Source organism: Macrotis lagotis, chromosome X, assembly GCF_037893015.1.
Source record: "Macrotis lagotis isolate mMagLag1 chromosome X, bilby.v1.9.chrom.fasta, whole genome shotgun sequence".
NCBI lineage: Eukaryota > Metazoa > Chordata > Mammalia > Peramelemorphia > Peramelidae > Macrotis > Macrotis lagotis.
Window position 1 is genome coordinate 671,603,425 of NC_133666.1, and position 24,939 is coordinate 671,628,363.

General features: G+C 40.2%; 1 protein-coding gene across 6 annotated transcripts in view; it reads left to right on the plus strand.

The window, feature by feature from the left end:
* The window catches only part of CCDC63 (coiled-coil domain containing 63), a 64,349-nt gene extending 39,912 nt beyond the window's left edge, over nucleotides 1-24,437 (plus strand). For 2 of the 6 annotated variants that reach the window (XM_074205673.1, XM_074205677.1), the window contains 8 exons: nucleotides 7,311-7,430; nucleotides 9,933-10,114; nucleotides 11,818-11,999; nucleotides 14,815-15,035; nucleotides 18,077-18,151; nucleotides 19,680-19,872; nucleotides 20,356-20,556; nucleotides 24,247-24,437. In XM_074205673.1, the coding sequence (XP_074061774.1) occupies nucleotides 7,311-7,430; nucleotides 9,933-10,114; nucleotides 11,818-11,999; nucleotides 14,815-15,035; nucleotides 18,077-18,151; nucleotides 19,680-19,872; nucleotides 20,356-20,556; nucleotides 24,247-24,338 (1,266 nt within the window). In that variant the 3' untranslated portion in view covers nucleotides 24,339-24,437. The remainder of the gene's footprint in view (nucleotides 1-7,310; nucleotides 7,431-9,932; nucleotides 10,115-11,817; nucleotides 12,000-14,814; nucleotides 15,036-18,076; nucleotides 18,152-19,679; nucleotides 19,873-20,355; nucleotides 20,557-24,246) is intronic. The other 4 variants (XM_074205675.1, XM_074205674.1, XM_074205676.1 and 1 more) reach the window with 4 other exon arrangements.
* Nucleotides 24,438-24,939: the final 502 nt, after the last annotated feature.

Consider the following 24,939-nt stretch of genomic DNA (forward strand, 5'->3'; position numbering starts at 1 on the left):
TAGTGACCAAGTCAAGACTTTCACTTGATGCTACAAAGCCATAAATTTGTGCTTAGAGAATTCATCTATGATCATTGAGTCTACTCAGGGTCCCTTAAGGCATTTGAAAGTAGAGAAACTTTGTGCTAGGATAGAGCTATAGCTAAGATGAAGAAACTGGGTCTGTTTAAGGACACTGGCATTTATGGTGGGGTACTGATAATCTGTATACTCCTTCAGCAATTTAGAAACCACCCAGTTTAGCACCTGGTCAGCAAGTATAGTTAGTTTAAAATGGTGGTTTCCAGAGATACCATTTCTTCTAGGCCTTTACCCTCCTAGTATTGTAGGTTTTCTTTCTTTTTTCACCCCTCACAAATGAATTTGTCTTTAAGCGTTGATTTGACACTGAGGACATTTTGTGAAGCTTACTCTGATGTGAAAAATGCTAGGTACAGCTCTCTGTCCAGAGTTATTGATCCCTGTGGAACTGTCTTTGAAGTCTGTTTTCTCCTAGATTGTCTTCACTGGCCTCATTCCCAAGTTAACGGCTACCTTGTATTCCTGACTTTACAAGCATATCCTTTCTCAGGGTATCAGCATCAGAAAGCATCTTGGCCAACATCTAGCTCAACACAGCACACCTGATTAAGCGTTCCCACTGATGTATCTATGAAGCCTGCAGAGGCTCAGGGATGTAGCCTTAGAAATGATCTTAGAAATCATCTCACCCCGCCCCCAATTTTACATATAGGAAACGAAGTCCCAGAGAGGAGAAGCACAATGTCACTAAAGCAGCACATAGAAAAGTTGAGATTCCAATTTGAGTCTTCAGCTCCTTTCTGGTTCACCACATTGCCTCCCAAGAGGCCTGTTCTGCTGTGGGATCACCATTATTGTTAACGTGCTCTCCCTTCTGTTGAGCCTAAATCTGCCTTTGCACAACCCCACTTATTCATCCTAGTTCTGCTCACTTGGGCCAAGTATCCCTTGGACATTCCAAGGATCTCTAGGTCCCTCTTCCAAATGTCAGCTTTTCAAATATTTAAGGATGACTCTCCCTTGCATTACTTCCATCGCTACATTAAACATTATCATTTCCTTCATTCAATCCTGGTAAAAACTCAGGGTCTGGGGGTGGCTAGGTGGCTCAGTGGATAGAGCACCGGCCCTGGAGTCAGGAGGACCTGAGTTCAAATCTGACCTCAGACACTTAATAATGACCTAGCTGTGTGGCCTTGGGTAAGCCACTTAACCCCACAGCCTTGCAAAAAAAACAACCTTAAAAAAAACCTCAGGGTCCTTCACCATGATTTTTGATTTTCTTTGTAATCCCAGTGCTTAACATTGTGCTTATTACATGGGTGCTTAATGAATGGATACATGAACTTGCCTAACTTCTGGAAACTTTCTGGTTGATCCATGGCAATCTCAGAATGAGGGGTCTTAGAGACTTGACTATTAAGCGTTTGGATGATTTTTTTTCTGTTCATCATAAAAATTTTCATTTCATTATATGTCTCTTTGAGAGACAATGAAGTGACATAATGGACAGTTTGCAGGACCTGGAGTTAGGAAGAAATAAGGTCAAGTTCTACCTCTGATGCTAACTGTGACTCAATAATCTCTGTCCTTAATCCACTGGCAAACTACTCTAGGATCTTGGAAAATGCATGGGGGACAGCCAGAGAGAATGCCTGGAGCTTAGAGGTATTGTGTCTTATTCCTCAAACAGTAAGGAGATCAGTATCAATGAATGGAAGAGAACCTGGCAGGAAGAAAGGTGTAAGAATCCTGGAAAGGTTGGAGGAACAAGTTATGATACCAAACAGAATATTTTGTATTTGCTCCTGGAGGTGATAGGGAACCACAGGAGGTTATTGAGTAAGGGGATGATAGGATCAGACTTGAGTTTTAGGAAAATCATATCAATGGCTAAATAGAGGATGGACTAGAGTGGGGAGAGACATGATGCAGGCAAATTTGTCAGCAGGCCATAGCAGTAATCTAGGTGTGGGGGGATAAGAGTCTGCACTAGGGTGGAGGGCATTGACAGAGGTGGGAATGGGGCATATTGGAGAGTCACTGCAAAGATGAAAGAGATGGGTCTTGACCACAGCTTGCTTTTACAGTGTTGTTATATATTATATAAATATATTATATATATATATATATATATTATAAATTGTCCTCCTGATTTTGTTCATTTCATTCTTTGTTCATTTCATTATTTTGTTCATTTTCATTATTTTGTAAAAGTTCTCAACATTGTTAATTTTTTATAATATTTATATTAAACTGGTTCTATCATAATTGCTTTGAAAATGAGAATTTGTTCCAATGAGACATAACTCAAGCTTCAAGTTTTTCTTCCTCAAAAAAACACACGCACACAAAAAAGCACAATATGACAGTAACTCACAAGATGCTTCTCTTCTGATGCCCACTTTCACAAGTAAACTTTAGCTCTTTGGTCTTTTTTTTTTTAGGTTTTTTTTGTAAGGCAAATGGGGTTAAGTGGCTTGCCCAAGGCCACACAGCTAGGTCATTATTAAGTGTCTGAGGCCGGATTTGAACTCAGGTACTATTGGCTCCAGGGCCGGCGCTCTATTCACTGAGCCATCTAGCTGCCCCTAGATCTTTGTTAATGTAAAATGCCATCGTCATCCTATATCATCAGATATAGAAGCAGCTTTGGGTAGAGGAGGACTGGTCTGAACCACACTCACCTTCCACCAGGGCCTCTGACAAATGGCCCAGAGCTGTGGCCTGCCCAACTTTTGAGAAATTCTGTCAGTTTGACTCCTCTGAGAACCAGGGAGCCCAAGGCCATAGATATCACCCTTTTTTATTGTAGCATTTTTGTATTTCTTAATCATTTAACATATATAAACCTGCTACCATTTTTATTAGGTTCTTATATTTTTTTAAAAAAATGTTATCACTGGCTAAGATTTTGAGTGCTGTGCCTCTGACTACACTTCTATGGTCTTTATGAAGTAAATTGCCTCATGTTGCGCTTTTGGGAGACTATATGTCATATTGTAGTCAAACTGACCATAGTTTGAATTGTTTTCTGGTTCAGTTTATTTCATGTCTTCCCATGAGTCTTTGATTTTTTTTAAAAAAAGTTATTTCCTTGTCTCTTTGAAACCTTCCCCTTCACCATCTTTTTATAGCTCAAGGAAAGTCTATCACATTCATTTATGACAGTTTATTCAGTCATTCCTCAAATGTTAGATTTTCTTTTAGTTTCCAGTTTTTTACCCCCATAAAAAGAACTGCTATAAATATTTTTGTATTTATGGGAACATTTCCTATTTCTTTGATCTTTTTTGACTATAGGTCTAGCAGTAATTTGGCTTAGTCAAAACAGCTTCGTTGTTTAATAACATTTTGTGTATAAATCCAAATTGCTTTTCAGAATGATTGTATCCATTCCCAGATCCATCAAAAGTCTATAAATATGCCTAATTTTCCACAGTATTTTTTCATCTTTGCCAAAATGTTGGGTGTGAGGTAGAATCTCAGAATAGCTTTAATTTACATTTCTTTAATTATTAGTGATTTGGAGCAATTTTTCATATGATTATAGTTAGCCTGATTTTGTACCTTAGTAATTGCCCATTCATATCCTTAGGCATTTATCAATTGGGGAATGGCTCTTATTCTTATAAATTTGAATCAATGCCATATATATGCATATATTTCTTATATAGATATGTATAGATTTATTCACATATATACATATATTCACCCAATGCATGTGTGTATATCTGAACACATACACATATGTGTTTACATAATATAACTATATGAATCTATATCCATGTGTGTATATGTAATGTATGTGTGTGTGTGAATAAAGTGAGGCATTTATCAGAGAAACTTACTACAATGATTTTTTTCCAGTTCTTTTTTAATCATAGCTTTATTTAATTTTTATATGCAAAATCTTGTTATTTTATATAATAAAAATTATCTATTTTATCTTCTTGATCTTCTCTGTCCTTTGCCTGGTCATGAACTTTTCTTCTATCCAGAGATCTGAGAGGTCAATTTTTTCATGTTTCTCTCATTTGTTTATTATGCGTCAATATAGGTTACACATATACTTGGTATATGATACAAGGTAATGAGTTTAAGTCATTTTCTTCATACCACTGTCCACCAGTGCCAATTTTTTTTGCTTATTTTTTAATCAAATAGGGAATCTGTGGTCCCATGTCATAATTGAGGACAGGAAGGAATTGGTTAATTGACCTGGGTTCAAATCATTCCTCTGACACTTACCTCTTATGTGACCTTGAGTAAGTCACTTAGTCTCCTTAGGCCTCAGTTTCCTCATCTGTAAAATGAGGGGGGCTTGAATTAGAAGGTTTCTGAGGTCCTTCCAGCTCTAGATCTATGATTCATGATGAAACAGTCAATGAGAGCGAGAGAGCGAGAGAGCGAGAGAGAGAGAGAGAGAGAGAGGAAAATAGATGGAAGTGAGGCCATAGGCTCACATTCTAATGGAATAATCCTTCAAGGCTGAGTTCAGAGGCCATCTTTCTAATGCATTTCCTGATTATTTCCAAAGGCCTTCATTTTCAAACATTCCCAGAGTCCTCTGAATTTTTCCTCTCCTCTCCCCCTCTTCCCCCAACACTTTCCACTTGGTATCTTTGAGGACAAGGACTAACATTTTTGACCTCAGTCCTAGTCTAGAGGTCAGTGTCTCATGTTGAATGAATGTTTGTTGAATCAATTTGGGGTTGTATTTGCTTAAACAATAGCAAATTTAATGGCCATCTTGGATTGTCCCCTTCCCTTTCCTTTTTCCATTATGTCACTTCTCCCTAAGCCTTTCATCAGAAGTTTCAAAGAGAGGAAAGCTGACCACACAATGAGGAGGCAGAAGGGGGATTCCCTTTCTAATGGAGTGGATTAGGTGGCCTCCAGTCTCTTACAACTAAATACAAACCTGAATTGCTCTGTCCTAATACAGTTTGGGATAATCTCTGAATCAGTTACATGACTATGTATAGTTAAGGAAAGTCTATTCTCTGCTAAAATTTTGTATTCTCTCTTTTTTTTGATTTAAGGCAATGGGGTTAAGTGACTTGCCCCAGGTCACACAGCTAGGCAATCATTAAGTGTCTGAGGCTGGATTTGAACTCAGGTCCGCCTGACTCCAGGGCGGGTGCTCTATCAACTGTGCCACCTAGATGCTCCATTTTTTATTCTTAATCTTTTTCTACTTTTAATCTTGAATCTCATTTTGTGATTCTGGGACTGAAACAACCTCTCCACCACAGCCTCTTTTCCTTGATCATTCATCTTATGCCCCAGTATGCCTGTAGAGCAGGCATCTGCTTCTATATGTAGCATAGCTGCTTGCTATGGATAATGGACTGACTATATGGTCTTAGGGATGGAAATAGATAATGAATAATGAACTATGTGATCTTAGGGAAGTCCTTTCTTTGGGTCTTTGTTTCTCACCTCCAAACTAAGGAGACAGGGGGTTGACTAGATGGCTTTGAATTTCCTTCCCAACTGTAGATCTGTGAGCCTGAAATCCTCACTACAGTATTTTATATTGCCTATCACACCTTCTCAAAACCCATCCTCCTGTAACTGCTGCCAATTGTTCCATTTGCCTTTGTGAGTTGTTGATTAAAGTGATAAAAACTATGCTGATCAGGTCCATCCAAAAGTATGTTACATATTGTTAGCTCAGCCTTCCTTGTGGCAAGGCAAGCCTTTGGTTCCTTCCAAGTCAGTTCACTATTCCAATCACCAGAGTCTATTTGGAGCTTTTTGTCTCTCCTCAATTATTCCACCCACACTCCACCCTCTAGGCTGAGGACTTCACCTTAAAACTTGACTGAAAAAATTGCTGTCTTTCACTAAGAGCTAGCTTTTCTTTCCTCCTCCTCCTCATCTTGCATCACTCAGACATCTGCCACTATCTGCTCTTTCAGGCCTGGCTGTGATAAAGAGGTGATTTTTCTTCTTGCCAAGGAAAATGCCTTCACATGCATCCATGATCATGATCCCATTCTCTTTCATTTTCTTCCATAGATCACTACCTTAAACATTGCCCCCTCCCGTTCTTCCATATCTCCTAACGACTGACTCCTTTCCTTCTCTCTATAGACATAGCTATATCTCCACCAGCTTTAAAAAACCTGCTCTTGATCTGACCATTCTCCTTTTGGTAATGGCTTATACTTCTCCTTCCCCTTGAGGTTAAATTCCTCAGGAAGGTTGTTCATAACTGGTGTCTTCTATTTCCTTTCCTCTCACTCTCTTCAAACCCTCTGCAATCTGGCCTCTGACTTCAGCATTCTATGCTCTCCAAAGTAACCAATGAACTCTTAATTTCTCAATCGAATGGCCTTTTCTTAATCTCCCCTCCCTCCCTCCCTCCTTTCTTCCCTCCCTTTCTTCCTTCCTCCCTTCCTCCCTCCCTTCTTTCCTTCCTTCCTTCCTTCCTTCCTTCCTTCCTTCCTTCCTTCCTTCCTTCCTTCCTTCCTTCCTTCCTTTCTCCCTCCCTCCCTCCCTGGGGACCCTGAGGAGTTAACATGACTTGCCAGGGATACATCAGAGATCCAAGTTGAACCCAGGTTTTACTAATTACAGTCCAGCTCTCTATCTGCCATGCCATGCCTAGATTAATAAATACTCAGAGGCAGTTCAGTGGCTCAATGGACAGTGATGGTCTCAGAGTCTGGAGGACTTGAGTTTAAATCTCACCGCAGACCCTTACTAGCTGTATAAAGCTAGGCAAGTCATTTTACTGTTCACAGCCTCAGTTTCCTCATGTAGACAATATAGATCTGTATGTAAATCTCAATCTGGAAAATCTTTTGGGTAAGAAATCTCTAAAGTCTAATGACCTTCAAAGGGTTATTGTGTCAAATGAGACAAAGTTTGGTAAACATCAAAGCCTTATGGGAATGTCAGATACTATTGTTATTATTACTGTCAATGGTTTGATTGTTGATTGACTCTGTGTGCATGTGTGCATGCGTGTGGGTGTTAGTTGTCCAAGGACTAGCCCGTGTAGGTTTATAGACATTCATTGACAGATTTTCTGGAGACTGGAGGGTGATATGGCATAGTTTCCTACCCTGGCACCTATTAAAAGTCATCTCCTAATCACAGAGGTTTGGGGATCTACATGGATGAAGGAAGAGTCACTCCATTATGGGTCACTATCATGAGAAACAAATCATAGGTTGCTAAGTACCAAAGAAAAAGGTGAACAAAATCTGGTGGGTATCAATACAGCTGGATTTCTTTTCTTCTTCTCCTTTCCCCACTTCCACCCCGACTCCAAGATTAAGGATATGGAAAAAAAAATCTTGAAAGAAAAACGGGTCTTGGCAAAAATACAACAAAACCAAACCCCCCAGAAGTTACGAAAGCAAATTTCTATTCTGGAGTCCAATTTGAATCTGGTAAGTGATGTCATTGACCTCAATACCCAAACCATTCCTTTCCCCTGCAATGGGCATAATGGGATGGAATGGAAATGCACTTGGGCGGTCACAGGACCTGAGTTCAAATGCTACCTCAAGTCCTTGTGTCTATGGGGGCCTTGGGTTCCTCCTCTATCAATGTGAGGAAAGTAGAGGCTTTGGCTTATGGATTCCCAGCTCTAGACTTGGGATCCTAAAATCTTATGACCATTTTCCTTATTTTTGAAATAGCATCGATAATATTCATACCTCCCACTTCCAGAATCGTGAAGAGGGAGAAATAGAGTAAACCTTAAAGTGCTTAGGAAAGTCAAGTGATTTTCTGATACCCAGGGACTTCTTGGGAAGAGGGAGGAGCTCACAAAAACATCCACTGGACTATTAACTTTTGGGAGGCTTGTACTTGAGTCCCTATGCTCCTAGGGGAAATGACTTTGTGGCTTTTCATCACACATTGGTTGTTTCCTGCCCAGGGAAGGATGATGTGTAAAGAGGATGATCTCAGGGTCCCTAGAATTGCCCTGGGTTTCCTTTAAATAGTCTTCTTACCATCTCCCTGGGGCCCAAAATATAACCATCTCCTTCCTAGGCACCAATATCTTTTATTTCCAAGTGATCTACCAGACTTAAAATGCAGCTCCTCTTTGGAGAAGGAACACACTGGAAAATGTTCACTAAGGATAAGTGACTTATATGGGGCAGCTAGGTGGTATTCTAGAGAGCCCTGTTCCTGGAGTAGAAAGACTCAAGTTTACTGAGTTCAAATCTGGCTCAGATACTTACTAGCTGGGTGACCCTGGATAAATCCCTTAACCCTGTTTGTTTCAGTTTCCTTATTTGTAAAATTAGCTTGAGAAGGAAATGGCAAATTACTCCAGTGTCTTTGCCCAGAAAGTCCCAAAAGCAATCATATAGAGTCGGGCATGATTGAATAACAAAACCAGACCCTTTCCTGGGACCCCAGTTTATAAGAGGGTACAGAGAGTGAACCAAGGGCTCTATGGATGTTTAGAGAAGGTACACCATGATCCTTAGCACTATGATCCTTAATGCTTTTTAAAGTGAACTTCAAGTGGGACCTTTCATTTTCCAATTATCATTTTCTTTATCTCACCTCATGGACATTCTGGGTCCCTGTTGTTTTGCCCCCTCAGTGACCAAACCAAAAGGAGAACCCAAGCCCCTTTGCACACAGTACTGTTTTTAAACTATCTCCTAGATATGTGTGTGTGTGTATATGATTAAAAAAAAATGAGATATCTTGAAAAGTATCAAATATTATTCTTAGGATGGGTCTGATGATGGACTACATTTTGAAGCCAAGCAAAAATTGCATTTTTTAAAAATTGTTAATCACTATCTAGATACACATAGTAGATAGAGTTCTGGTTGTGCAAACCTGGGCAAATAATTTTTCTTAATGCCTCAGGCAATTCTCTAAGCCTTTCTCCTTCAGAGTAGAGGCCAGTCTGCAGTGGTTGAGGGAGCTTTCTCCCTAGAAATTCTCCAAACCGATTTAATCATGGTTCTGGTTCTTAAAAATAAAGTCAAAGTCCTACTTAAACTGAGCCCCTTTTCTTCCACTGATATAGAGAAGGAGCTAATTGGTGCCACACTTGTAGAAAGGATATTCAAAAACTGTAGCATGTCCAGAGGAGGGCAATGAGGATGGGGAATAGATTCACATGGAGGGTTTATTGAAGGAAATAGTGTTATATAGCTTAGGAAAAAAGAAGTCTTGGGATCTTGAATACCCCCTCATGGGGGCATGAGGGCTTTCTTCAAGGACTTTCACATGCCAACAAAGTTAACATGTGAAAGAAGAGAGAAAATTCATTCTGCTTCCTCCTTTTCACCAAGTTAAAACTACCAGTCATGGGTGATTTACCAAGAAGTCAGTTTAGGAGTGAGGAAAGGAAAAAACTTCCCAGCATCGAGAGCTGTCACAAAGGGGACTGATCTGCCTGGGGAGGGATTGAATGGCCCCTCACTGAAATCTCTGAGCAAATGCTGGGTGATCACATGCTGGGGAGGATGGAAAGAAGATGCTTTTTAAGTGCAGGAATGGATAGCCACTGGGAGATTCTGTGATTCTGTGACTGCAGACCTAGTTATGATCAGAAAATTGGAATTTCTTAAGACAGAATGACCATGAGATCTGGGTTCAGTTTCCAAAGAGGAGGAAAGGGGGATTCTTTAAACTTCTTGCAGGAAAGGCAGCCTAATAAAGGGTAAAGAATCCTAGACTAGGAGGCAGAAAAGCTGGCCCCCAAACCCAACTTTGCTGCTTACTTCCAGTTGACTTTGGAGAAATCACTTTCTTTCCTTGGTCCTCAGTAAAATAATGAGTCGGATTAGATAGTTTCTTAGATCTCTCCTGGCTCTAAATTCTTTATCTTGGCATTTAGTCACACACCATGTTTCTATGTAGAGTGTTTCTCCCTCTTCCCACTAAATTCTGACAGGTAGTCTCTTGGGTAGGTCACCGTTCAATTTGACAAAATGCTAACCACCAATTCCAAACTCCGGAATACCATAGAAGATCTGCGGTTTGAGAAGGCAGCATATGACCAAGTCTACCAGAAGCTCCATCGACGGTTTATGATGCAGAAGAAAACGATGAATGTGGCCATCGAACAGTCTACACAAGCTTATAACCAGCGGTAGGCTGTACATGGTTAGGGTTGTTTTTTAATTCACTCCTTCACTTTTTAAAATTGGGGAATTTAATTACATTTAGAATCATTGTTGAATTTTTTTCCATTAAATTATCTTCTGTTATTTTTTCCTCCCTTCTTTTCTGTCAGGACTTTGTTTCTGTGGTTTCTTTTGATTACACAAATCTGATCAAGATCTCTTCCCAATAACTTTGGAAAGAGATCCAATAACCCTTTCATTATCCTGTCAACCTCCAGTTCTTTTAGATGCTTTTATTATTTTCTCTCTCATATTATCTTTCTCTTTCCTAGTTCAGAGATGTATGACATCTCATTTTATCACTTATCCTCTCATGGCCTCTGTCATTCCCATCTTCTCTCAATTTCAGAGACCATTAATTTGTAACACCCCTTTTTAAACAATGTTGTTTTTATTCCACTTCCCTTTCTTAAATCTTTTTTTTTCCTTCTAGGATCTGATCAACTGATTTGTGACATTTGACATGCTCAGGGAGATGGAAGGGTTCATTGATCTGTATATATGGTTTTCCCCTCAGTAGACTATAAGCCCCTTAAAGGATGAGACTTTCACTTTCTTTTTGCATTGCCAAAACCTAGAAGAGAGTAACATAGTAGTTAATAAAGAAATGCCAATTCAATTAGTTGCCAGTCAAAAACGTCTGCAAAGTAGTCATTATTCATGCTTTTAAATTTGGAGCAAATATTTTCTAGTTTCAGATTTGGGAGATATAATGATATTAAGACTGATTTGAAAAGGACTAGCTTAAATGAAAGTTAGGTTCTAGGTATCCTTGGTTCTAAGTTAATTCTGTGGCTTAGGGAAGGTCTTTTCAGCTCCCTGAGTCCCAGTTTCTGCACTTAAACTCTTTAAATAGATATACAAACTAATTTTCTATGGTACATATAGAGAGGACTAGCAGTTTAACAGGAGTTTGAGGAGAGAAATCAGGAATAGCTTCATGTATGAGCTAGTGGTGACCTGAATTTGAGCCATTATGGCAACCTAGGTGGGACAACGGATAGAGTGCAAGCATTGGGAGTTAGGAAAACTGGAGTTGGAATCCTACCTCATTTATTTGCTAGCTAGTGATCCTAGAGGAGTCACTTCATTTAACACTTTCAGCCTCCGTTTTCTCATATGTAAGATGAGGATAACGTTAGTACTTACCTCATAGGGTTATCCTGTAAGGATCAAGTTAAGTCAAAGGGACATATAAATACTGACTATTATTAACTACTAGCCAAGGATTTGCTGTGTGATGGAGAGGTCCAAATAAGAGACAAACAGATCAATTTATCATGAATTCCAGACAGAAGGTACAGTCTATACAATAAAGACATGCAACTGAAAGATGGAATATCTCGTTTGGGAGTCTGAATGAAACCCAGAATATATGAAATGGAGATAAAATCAGTCGGCAAAGATAGCTTCAAGTCAGTCTATGAAGGCTTTTTAAGTGGTCAGAAAAAGGAGTTAGCATTTTAGGGAACTTCTAAAGCTTCTTGCCTTCCTGTGTTAGAAGAGGCAGCATTCACCGGGGACAAAGTTGAGTTTCTCTGATCAGTGGGAAAGACAAGTTGCCCTTCTAGGGGAGGACAGGGATGAGGTGATCTGCTGTAGTCTCCAATGGAGATGAAGATGGAGGAAAGCTACTGAGGTCCCCAGCTTTGTGTGTCTCCCTGCCTAGGATAGAAGCCATGGCCCGAATAACTGCCATGAAGGATCGGCGGGAAAAAGACATCTCCCAGTACAAAATGGAGATTAGGGAGCTGGAACGTACCCATGATCATGAAGCAAAGTTGAAATCCTTCTTACTAGTCAAACTTATGGATCGGAGTGAATTTGAGGAACAGTCCAAAATGGAAGAAGGTACAGTTACCCCTCAAGGAATGGCCTACAGATCACTGCCATTTCCTAATGTCATGCAAATGTAGTGTTGGTGTATGGAAAGATAGACTGAATGGATGAAGGAAAGTTTGGAGACTTGGGTTCTCACATCCTAGTTCTACTGGTTAACTGATAGTGAGAGGAAGCAGTGGCTAGAGAGCTGAATCGGAGTTCAAATCCAGATTCAGATACTTGCTAGCTGTGTGACCCTGGGCAAGTCACTTAACCTCTGTCTGCCTGAATTTCATCATAAGTAAAATGCAAATGATGACAACTCCAATCTTTCAGTGTTGTTGTGAGGGGGAATGAAATAATATTCAAAAATGTCATATAAGCTTCAAGTATTATATAAGTACTAATCACCATCATCATTATCAATATTATTGCCAATAAGAATAATGATGACGGTTCTTGAGAAGGTTTGAGCAACTTATCATCTCCACCTCTATCACTCTTGTGATAGGGATGACAGAATGATAAATAAACAAGAACTCCAAACCTTCTTTTTCTACCAGATTCTAGGCTTTCTATGCCTGTCCTCAAGCATTCTCCTCCCCAATCCTCCTCCTACTTTTTAGCTGATCTCTGCCCAAGTAACTTAATTCATTCTGCAAACATATGTAAGTGCCAGCTGATCCTCTGGAAGATGGAGGGAGGTGCAAAGTTGAGATAAGATATAGTCCATGCCTTTGTTGAGCAAAGGTTGGTGTTGGATGGTGATGAGACAAATTGAACCAATCAGCAAATGTTTATGTAGCCCCTACTTTGTAGATACATGGATAGTTAGAGAGTTGTCATCCAATTTTGGAAGACTTAGGTTCAAATCCCACCTAGGATATATACCAACTAAGGGATCCTGGGCAAGACACTTAATCTCTCAATGTTCTAGACATCTCTCTAAGATGATTGACATTGCAGAGGAAATAATTAACCTGTATTGATGGAAGGAGTTCCTCATCCAGGAGTCCCTATAGTTATGAAATCACAGGACCAATCTCTATCCTTGTGTATAATATACATACATATATATATATATATATATATGTATATATATATATACATACATATATATATATATATATATATATATATATATATATATATATATATAGTTGTTTGTCCTTAATTCTCAAAGAAGACCATGACATCAGGAAGGTGATGCCATGACTTGCAAGTGAATTGGATATAAGTGAGGGAGGTCTCTGCAAAGTCACCAGCCTTACTCTTTCCTCTGGAATCATCTGGGTCTAGTGACCAGAAAGGGATCAGGATGACTGGAGGTGGATACAGGGGGAGACCTTGACCTTTTTAAGTTAAGGTTTTTCCCAGGTTTCAGTTTGACTGAGACAATACTCATTCAGTGATTAAGCCTAGGTAAGAAATGAGGCAAAGAATGACCTCTTTAACTAGTCAAAAATCATTCTGGCAGGGGAAGATCCTCAGAATTTCTGGCCAAAACAGAAACAATCGCTATTTGAACTCACTTTGAGCCATCAGGACCCCATAAAGACAAAGTGAGATTGGACTGGGACCTATTGTTGATCCATCTATGACAGCCAGAATAATTTGAGTTTAAGGCACAGTCCTTAAGAAATCTAGATTGAAAACCCCAAGATCTTGCAAGGTTTCAGTGATAAAAATTTATATTTATCTGGGCAGAACATTCACAGGGAAAGGTCTGATAGTCTATGTGGATAGAGGGAGAGGAGGTCATTACATGGTAAATTATGAATTTTACATAAGCTACTTTCCTCCACTTTCCAGGAAGATTCCCAGCACTTCCACTCCAGGATCCCCCCTGGATGGAGAAGAGATTAGAAGGCCTCTGGGTCTAGGGGGTTTTAATCTTGAGTTCTGGGAATTAAATATAATGTGTATTCATATATATATAAATATATAATATACATACATACACGCATATATTTTAAACTATTTTCATATTGCAATTCAATGATTTTAAAAAACACTGTCCTGAAAAGGGGTAGTAGCAAGATGGTGTTGGAACTGGTTTCAGGAGCACCTGAGTTCCAATTCAGCCTTACTTTCAGCTATGTGATCCTAAGAAAATCACTTAATCTTATTTGCCTCCGTTTCCTCATCTATCAAATGAGTTGGAGAAGGAAATAGTAATACTCCAGTCTCTTTGCTAAGAAAACTCCAAATGGGGTCATGAAGTGTAGGACCCATCTGAAACAATTGAACAATGAAATTCTGAGACAGGGTCAGGTCTGGTTTCACCAGACTCTAGAGAGTCCATGAGGCAAAACTAATTAGGAACCTCTCTTCTAGATGGAGGAGGTTATAGTAGAATATCAGAGCTACAATTCTTTGAGAAAAGAGTGGCAATGCAGGACCTTTGGGGTTTCCAAATATCCTCCGGGGCTGTAGGATCTCCCTCAGGGGAGAATAGAGGCAAACCTGCCAGGATTGTAAGAGTATAAGAGAAATGGTCCTTCAAGACTGTAGGCTTTCCCCTAAGAGAATAGAAGGAACCCAATGGGCTTTCAGGTAAGAAAGGAGGCAAATTTCCCCCTCTACAAATTATGAGCTGTAGGGGAGAACGGGTAGACGGAAAGCAAGTCCTTCAAGAGGCAAGGGGTCCCTAAGAGTCATAGGCTCTTTTTCAGGAAAGTGAAGACACCCCTCTTCCAGAGGGGAAGGGTTTTCCCTCAGGACAAGTGTTCCCTCAAGACCATAGATTCTCCTTTGGGAGAATGGAGGACATTTCCCCATGCTGTGGGTTGGCTCTCCTTCAGGGGAAAACGCCAGCAAGGGGTGGGCTCACTGTCTTGTCCAGACCTCAAGGCCAGCAAACCTTACAAGAAGCTCAAGAGAGAGAGCTTCCAGAGCTACGAGGTAGCCCACATGCGCCTGCTCAAGCTGTCTGAGCATGGGGACCTGGAAAAACTGGTGAGAGACTTCGTGGCAGAGGAGGAGAATATCTTTGCACGGTTCAACTACGTCACAGAGCTTAACAATGACATGGAGATGCTGAACAAGAAAATCCAGAGTATACAGGTCTGTGCTCTTTCTCAGATCCCTTTCTCATCCTCAGGAGGCTCCCAAGGTTCAGGGTTACATTCTGCCCAAGCATCCCATGCTAGGGGTGGGGATGAAAGGAATCCATCCAAACAAGACCTATGATGAGATGTGTATAAAGGGAAGCACGTTTAAAACAATCCTCTCCCACCACTCATCAATGTCAAGCCCCCCAGAGAGTCAGGTGCCATGCTGGGTAATATTGTATTTTGAGTCATGGAGCCCTGAGTTCAAAACTTGAATTTAATACTTATTAACTGACTTAGAGAAAATCTCATCACCTAAATAAGCCTCAGTGTTCTTACCTGTTAAAAAGGGGGGGATTGGATTTAACAGCCTCTAAGATTCCTTCCAACTTTAAATCTATGATTCTGACAGTGCCATCTGCTGGCCAACATATTTTAGGAGAAGTTTCTCCCCTTGAAAGAAGCGTATGTTATTGCATTCCCCCAGACTCTTAGATCTAGAAGGTTCCTTATATTTTTCCATTATACAAATAGGTTGGGGACTGGGTGCATTTTTTGCACACTGAAGGAAAATGATAGTCCTTGGTCTCAGATTTTCACTGGCACACTGAGCAGAGAAATGTTCTTGGAAGCATATAATAGAGCATTGATCATAGAGTTAGAAAGTTAGGAAAGCCTGGGTATGAACTTTGCCTCTTACACTGTGTGACAATGACCAAGTCATTTTATCTCTCTGAGCCTTAGGCAACTCTGAGATCGTAAAGGACAGATGAATTGGTACATCAAGGTAATCACAGGTCCTTCAGGGATCATAGATCTGCCTTGATGAGGCTATATAATTCAATTCCTTCATTTTACAAATGGGGAAACCAAGGCCCAGTGAGTTGAAGTGCCTTGTGCTCAAGGTCACATCATTAGGGACAGCATTTGAATCTAGGTTTTATGATCCTGGAATTAATGCTCTTTTCAATGTGAGATATTACATTCTTGAGGTATTAACATAATGTCAGGCAGGAGTTCTAATCATTCAATCAGGTTCCTAAGTGCCCTAGATGGTCAGTTAGATGGTTCAGTTAGTAGAATTCTGGGTCTAGAGCCAAGGGAACCTGAGTTCAAATCCTTTCCCAGACTCATACTAGCTGCATGACCCTGGGCAAGTTGCTTGAACCTGTTTGCCTCAGTTTCCTCATCTGTAAAATGAGCTGGAAACAGAAATGACAAGCACTCCACTATCTTTGCCCGGAAAACTCCAAATTGTGTCACGAAGAGGTGGACACAACTGAACAACAAGAATAGATGAGAAAATCTCAGTGCAATGGTTATTGAAGGGAAACTGTTGACCTGATTCTGTTTCTTTGCAAGATCAGAATACCATCGATGAAAAGATAATTTATTTTAAATTTTATTGATGCCATCTGTTTTTATGTCATAGTCATTTCTAGCTATACCTCTCCTCTTTCAGCCCTTTCCTACCCTCGGCCTTCCCAGGATAACAAAGACAGCTAAGGATAGTGAAATAAATAGCAATCATACCTGATAGCGAATACCCACATTCTCCTTCCATAAACTCCCAGATCTCCAGAAAAAGGAGGTAGTTAAAAGAATGAATGGAAGAATTTAGAAAACTTATCTATCCATCTATCTATCAAATTTATCATCGATATCTGTCTTTCTGTCTGTAACTATCCACCTAGCTATGATCCATCTATCTGTCTATCCATGGATTCATCCCATCCATCCCAACCATTCATCCCATACATCCCATATTTCCATCTCATCCATCCATCCATCCATCCATCCATCCATCCATCCATCTACCACAAATTACATTCTCATTTGGGAAGGTTAACTCCTCCTTATGAAAGTAGAAGCTGGATTTGAATCTTATTTCCTTTGTGGCCTTAGGTAAATCACTTTTATTTCCCCGTATCTCTGTTGCTCATCAATAAAATGAGGGGGTTGTACTATATGACTTCTAAGATTCCTTCCAACTTTAGATTTATGTTCCTAAATTACTCTGCTCTGGGTGACTCAATTTCCTCCTTTGTACTGATAACTCCTATTTATCATCATCACTAATATTTGTATCAGTTTTTGAGGTTTTCAAAGTACTTTTCAAATTAGCTTATTTTATCTTTATAACAACCCTGCTGTTAATTACCTCCATTTTAAAGCTGGAGAAACTGAGTCAGACAGAAGTTAAGTGAATGCATCAGTATCACACAGTTATTAAAGTGTTAGAGGCTGAACTGAATTCAGTTCTTGCTAACTCTAGGTCCAATGCTATACCCATCTGATTACCTCTATTTAGTACAATTAGACAGGTTTTACACAAACCATCTCCTTCACTTGAACCCTGAGAAGGGATGTCGATGTAGGCCAAGTAAATAGTAGAGACAGCTGGTGGTGCATTGGATAGCGCATTAGAGTTGGCATCAGCAAGATCCTAGTTCAAATCTAGCCTCAGACATTTATTAGCTGTGTAAAACTGGGGAAATCACGTCACCCCTGTCTGCCTCATTTTCCTCATTTGTAAAGTAGGAAATAATAATACCTATCTTCCTAAGAGTTAAATATCAAGCAAGATATAAATAAATCCTTTGTAGACCTTAAAGAACTATGTAGATTTTTATGTGTTTTTATAGATGAGGAAAATGAGATTCAGAAATAACCTGCCTGGGGTCACGCAAACTAGTTAGTGTCAGAGATGGGATCCAAACCCAAATCTCCTACATTAAGGATCAAAACTTAATCTCTAAACTGAGTTTCCTCTCTGGGAAATGAGGGCATTAGATTTGATACTTCTAAAGCCTATGAAAAGAAGAGCATTCCAAGACATCCAAAGGATGTCAATGAAAACAATGTAAAAAATTGTTTCAGGAGGTAACACTATCTCTTGGTTTTGTTGTTAATGCTAAGTATATAACATAAAGCCCATAATCACACTCAGGTTTATTTTTAGGAAGAAGCTGACCTTATTGGTGGGGGGTTAAGTGTGGGTGAACGGGGGACTGTGTTCTAATTACCCTCCCAGTATGATTTTCTTTGGTATAGGATGAAATTCAATTATTGAAATCTCAGCAGCGAGTTGTTGATGATGAAGGCCAACAAGCTGTGAGGGAATTGGAGGTGAGAACAATTGTGAATAGTCGAGGCATTGGCAGTTACTTGGTCAGTCCTTTGGCCAGTAGATGGTAAACTCTAGTTCTGTGGTTGACCTTGGGCCATTCATGACATTTCCCTGGGCCTTAGTTTCCTCCTCTGTAAAATGAAGGTGGAGTTTAGACTCACTATTGTCTGAACTCTTTGTCCTATGTCTCTTAGAAGTTGGAATTATTCTCTTCTATGGTGAGATTGGGGACAGCTAGTTAGTGTAGCAGACAGCATGTCAGCCCTGGAGTCAGAAGGACCTGAATTCAAATCCATTCTCAGATACTCACTAGCTCCATCACCCTGATCAAGTCACTTAATCCTGTTTGTTTCCATTTCTTCATCTGTAAAATGTGCTGGAAAAGGAAATGGCAAACCATTCCAGTATCTCTGGCAAGAAAATTCCAAATGGGGTCATGGGAGAGTCAAAGAGGACTAAAGGAAAAAAATAAAAACAAAAAAAAAATAAACTAAACATGTCAACTTCTCTGCTAATCTGAGAGGTAGCACTAGAGGGCACCAAAGCACCAGTTTCAGGACTCCTCCACCCACTGTATAGCTGATAGCATAAAAAGATTGACCCTTCAGCCTGGAATCTCTCATAAAGGCATGAACTTTGGGGTTGGAACTCCAAGGAGAATTTGTCTCTTAAGCATGACTTTCTGAAATCGATAAATCCGTACTTGGTCAACCCAGCTTTCAAGGAACAGAAAGTAGCCAGGACTCAAGTCCCATTGATGAGTCGTCTTTGGAGATTGAGAGGCTCCTCAGTGCCCTGACCAAAAAAAAAAATTGAACTTCCCTGAAATCCCAGATTTTGGAAGTAGAGGGCTTCTCTAGCTGTTCAGGCCAATATTGCAAGGAGAATTTGTCTCTAAAGTACAACTTCTGGGTGAGATATTATTGCCATTTTGCAGATGAGGAAACTGAGTCAAGACGGATGGCAGCATGTGGGTGGGGTAACAATTGACTAAGCTTACTGACTTCAGGGTCTCAGTTTCCTTCCTTGTCAAAATGAAAAGATTGGACCAGATGACTTCTGAAGTCACTGCCAGGTCTGTCTCTATATTCAGTATTTTGATGATAAATCCTTAAATTTTAGATTGCTCCCATTAAAGTGTCACCAGAGCTATAACTAGGGTGGAGCAACTTGGCTCCTTCCTGGAAGTAGCTTTCTGGCATTCCAGATAGCAAAGCAGATTTCAAGACACATTTCTTGCCTTGGGGCATGCTTGTGCTGGCCCAGGGGCAACAATGACCGATTAGACTCCAAAGGCTATGAAGCTGCTGGCTGATGGGGGGAGGCCTTTGGTGCCAGTGGGGAGTCCTTTCTCATCAACAGTAATTGATTGCCTTCTAGTCCTGATGTCTCCTAGCAAACCCCCTCCCCCTTCCCTCTCTTTCTGGAAAGGGGTCCTACAGTATAGCTTTCCTCCTATGCTCTCCAGAAGCTAAGATCCAAGTGGAGGGAAGAGTGTTCTTATTGGGAATTATTGTGTCCTGGCAGACAAAACTGAAAAAAACCACAGAAGATGCCAATCGAGTGGAAAACACCAACAAAGAGATGAATAAAACTCTCTCCCAGCTCAAATCTTATGTGGAGTTTTTGTTTCAGAAGATCAACTGTGATGCCACCAAGATTTTGGAACATTTAGGGGAGACAGGGTCTATCACAGACAACAATTTCATACAGTACTTTGGTAGGTGGGGACCAGGGTCTGCTTATCTTTTCTAAAATCTTATTTTTATTTGAGAATCTTTTGTTTTGACCTACTACTACTAGTTAACATTTGGGGCAGGTAGGTGGCACATGAATAGAGTCAAGAGGATCTGAGTTCAAATGGGAAAAAGAAAAGAAAAGAACCCAGATCTAAAAAAAAGATAATGTTCTGAAAGATTTGGTTTTTTAATTATGACGATCAATAGTTCTGCTGGTCCAATGGAGTAAGAAAGATCTGGATTCAAATTCCATCACTGGTATTTCCTGGCTGTGTGCCCATGGCAAGCCACTTCAACCTCAGTTTCTTCTAAATGAAAAGAGGGGTGGGATGTGTAGATCCAATGTCTGCTGAAGTCCTTTCCAAATCTCGATCTGTGATCTCTCCATCTCAGATAACCTGTTCAGACTTTCCCAGAATTCAGTGGGCCTTGATCTTGTTGTCTGTTGTTTTGTTCTTCCCTAGGGATCATAGAGGAAAAAGCAAATGATCTCCTATTGAAGGAGGCCTGTAGGCGCTACTTGGAAAAAAGAATTGAACTGGAACCTACTGATCCTTTGACGAACCCTTTCTGGGGTGGGGCAATGCTCCTGAAGACCCCAGAACCCCTCAAGGTTTTTGCTCCGGCCATGGGTCCTGAAACCCTAGGTGAAATATTGGATGAATGTAAGTAGCGTTCTCCTCCCCCCCAACCCTGTCCATTAATCGGTCTGATGGTCTGTGTTTCAAAAAAAAAGACAAGACCATCGGGGCCCCAAGAGCCTGGATGGGAAGGTTCAACCTGATTAAGCATGGAGACTCATTTCTAGGTCCATTACTTAGCTATTTGGCCATCATGATAGGCAAGTAACAAAATGTATTTCAATATAATTATTTTTCCTGTTTGTTTTTCTCAGTGGAAACATCAATGCTTGGGCCTTCCTTGTGTGGAAACTTCATTGTATGTCACAGGCAATTTGGGTGTTTTTTTTTTTATTCAATTCATCTCAATTTAGTAAATATTTATTTATTTATTCAGGGTTATCTCCTACAAGTTCTTAAATTGAACTGTTTCAGAGTAAACAAAGGTGACAGAGAACACAAGAAAACCTATTGGTTTTAGAGTCAAAGGAGCTGGGTTCAAATCCTACTTTTGTACTATTTCTATGGCCTTGGGCAAGTCTCTTTCTTTGGCCTCAGTTTCCCCATTTCTAAAATGAGAGAGTTGCCCTAGATGGTTTCCAAGATCCATTCCCAAAGCAATCTAAGACTTCTTTACAACAAATCTCTTCCCTTCCCTGTGCCTCAGTTTTCTCATCTGTAAACTAGTCTTAGTTGGCCTTCAAGGCCCCTTCCCAGTTCTAAATAGATGATTCTTAAATCTTACGCAGAACCAATAGTCCCCGATCCCAAGATATGTGTAGTCTAATATGGGTCACAGTGGACCTAGAGAGGGAGTGTTATCATCCAGCTTTAAGGCCACATAGCTTTGGAAAGCCAACTTGATTCAACTAGGAAACAGAAGAGGCCTAGATTGGCTGACTGTCTCCTCTTGAAAGTGGGGTTTGAGCTGTATCCCTCTCTAAAATAGATCCCAAGGTGACATTAAACTCCTTTAGTGACTGTTACATAGCCTAATCTCTGACCCTTTACAGACATAAAGTAATCATAATGTGATACACACACACACACACACACACACACACACACACACACACACACACCCTCTCCCCATGTCCCCTTCCCTTCTGGTAGATGGTTCTTTAAGAAACAAGAAAGTTCTATGAAAGAAATGGAAACAAATGTCCTAAACAAAGGATTTTTAAAAACTCAACAACAGGAACAAAACCAAAAGTTTTTTCCCCCTCTGCTCCTGATGCTGCATTTACATGGATAATCAGAACAAAACTTGGGAAGAATAGTTGGGACCCTGTGTGACCCTGGGCAAGTCACTTAATCTCTCTGAACCTTCATTTCCTCAGTGGTCAAAAGAACTCACCCTTCTTTCTCTAATTTTGGACCCCTTAACACACTGGTGAGTGTGGCTCAGAATAGGACTGGTCAGATAAGCGTGTGAAGATACTTTTTAATCCAATCCAAGGAGGCCAAATGGGTTTGGTGTTACAACATGATTCAGATCCCTGCTCACTGACTCCCTGGGGATCTTGGGCAGGGAGGCTGATCTCCTACGTCTTGGATTCCCAATGTATAAAAGGGGACTTGATGGTTTTTAAGTTTTCTTCTAGCTGTAGAGAAGTGAGCTATTGGTCTTCATATGAAAATGCAGAATAGCAAAGCGGGCAGGGGGTTACTCTGACCTGAGAAATCAAAATGCAAACCCTCTTGCACTGTTGGATACTCATTTCTTATTTAATCAGATTTCATAATGTTTGTGTGTGTGTGTATATGAGTGAGAGAGAGAGGAGAGATGTAAGTGTGAACATGTATTCGTGTATTTGAATGTGAGTTAAAATATGTGCAAAGGTATGAGTGTGTTTGAATGATATATGAGTGTGATTATGAAAATATGTGTGTGAGTGCTTGAGTGTGAGGTGACTGTGTATGTGTGAATGTGAATGTATTTGAGATTTGAGTGTGGTTGTGTATGTAAAGATGTGTGTGCAAATGTGAGTGTACTTGGGTATTATATGAGGGTGAGACGAGTATGTGAATGTGTGCATGTGTATGTGAATGTATGAGTGAGATGTGGGTGTGAGTGAGATGTGTGTGATTGTGTGTAAATATGTGTGTATGTGAGTATGATTATGTGTGTATGATGTGACTGATTATATTGTGTGAGTGTGAGTGTGTGAGAGATTTGAGTGATTATGTGTGTAGATATATGTCTGAATGTATGTGTTTATTTGAGATATGTGTGAATGTGGGTATAAATGTGTGGGAGGTGACTTTCTGTTTGTGAATGTGAGTGTGATCATGTGTGTAATATGTAAGTGTGAATGTGAGATTTGAGTGATTGTGTGTAAAGATGTGTGAATGTATGTGTTTGCAAGATGTGTATGAATGTGAATAGGAATGTAAGTGTGTGGCATGTGGCTGTGTATGGATGTGTGTAAATGTGAGTGTGTGAAATTGGAATGTGATTGTGTGCACAAATATGTGTGTAAATATGAGTCTGTGTTTGTGTGAAATGTATGTAGATGGAAGAATATTCGTATGAGGATGATGTAGGAAATGAGTGTGAGTGTATGTATGTGAATAAGAGAGTATGGGAGTCATGAGTATGCATGTGTGAAAGGTGTGTATGTATGTATGTATGTATGTGTGTATGAATCTGTGCATATGTAATTTGTCCATATCCTTTCTCATCCTCAGGCTGCATCTCACTTCTAACTTCCCTGCCTCCCTTTCTCCAACCCAACCCATCCTGCTAAATGTTACAGCACATTAATTTAGAAAGATGTCAACTTCTGAATTGCTTTTGACCCAGTGTGATTTTAAAGGGGGAGGAAACTTCCTCTGCACATACAGACAGGAACCATCCATGATGCTTCAGGTTATTACATAAGCTGGGTCTGTGGCTGGATTTGAACACAGAACCTCCTGAGCCAAGGCTGTCAGTCTATTGCTTTGTTGCTCCGTCTCTCACTTTAAATATAGATGTATGAAAATCTCAATAGAATGTAAGAGGGGCAGCTAGGTGGCACAGTGAGTAGAGCACTGGCCCTGGAGTCAGGAGGAACTGAGATCAAATCCCATCTCAGACACATAATAATTAGCAAGTTTTGTGACCTCGGGCAAATCATTTAACCTCACTGCCTTGTAAAAACTAAAAAGAAAAAATAGAATTTAAGAATCTGGAGGGCAGGGGCTATGATTATCCCTGTTTTCATATGAGGAAATTGAGGCCAGGGCTTTAAATGATTTGACTAGAGACACACTATCTGAGGCTTGATTTGAACTTAGGTCTTTCTAACTGCAAGTTAGGCACTTTAGGGAAAGGAATAGAATAAATATTTATTCAGCAGCCTTTGTGTTCTAGGAGTTTTATAAATATTATCTCTTTGGTTCTTAGAACAATCCTGGGATGTCTTATTATCCTCATTCTACAGTTAAGGAAACTGAGGCAGACAGAAGTGAAGCAACTTGCCCAAACATAGTATCTGAAAGAGATTTGAACTCAGGATTTCCTGGTTCCAGGTCCAGAACTCTGGCCACAGTGCCACCAGCTTCCCTCATAAGTCCTTGTCAAATTGAAATGAAATGTGGAGAATTTAGAATTTACTGTGTAAATCTGGAAACATCCTAGGACATCCAGGCTTGGGAATCCTATTCATTGACATGTGGTGATAAGGGGAAAAAACCCCTTTCTCGGGGAAAAGGCCTTTCTTGGGCTAATTTTCACTTTCTCTGAAACAGCTGATCAACCTCTGGACCATAGTATGCTCCGGAACCTGGTGTCAGATCTTCACAGTTCCAGGGGTACATCAGAGAGTCTGCCAAAAAGGTAGATGACATCAGAAGTAGAGGAAGACGACATAGGCCGTAGAGTGGGGTGCTGGGATATGTGTGTACCATAGCTATGTGGAATAAACATTTTGTTCTGTAAATCTGCTAGTGCTTTCATTCACGGATCTCCCCGTCTTCCCAGAAACAATTGGACCAGCAAATGTCAAAGTGCCAAAAGGAAATCTCCCCTTGATGCCTGTAAAAATCTCCTAACAAGGAGGACTCTCCCAAAGTGGGCTGAGCTGTCTCTGGAGGCCATGGGGTCCTTCTCACATCATATTTTCAGCCTCTGATAGACTGGATGATCATTTGTTGGGACTATTGAATGATTTTTTTCATATACATTCTTAAGCCAGCTGCATGTCACAGTGGATAGAGTTCAAATCTGCTCTCAGATACTTCACTAGATGTGTGACCCCGGGCAAGTCACTTCATCCTGTTTGCCTCGGTTTCCTCATCTATAAAATGAACTGGAGAAGGAAATGGCAAACAAAGAATCTTTGCCAAGAAAACTCCAAATAAGGATTGTGAAGAGTTATACACAACTGAAAAGTCAAACTTTCCAACTACATCAGGGACTGGTAACATGTATAACATATATCA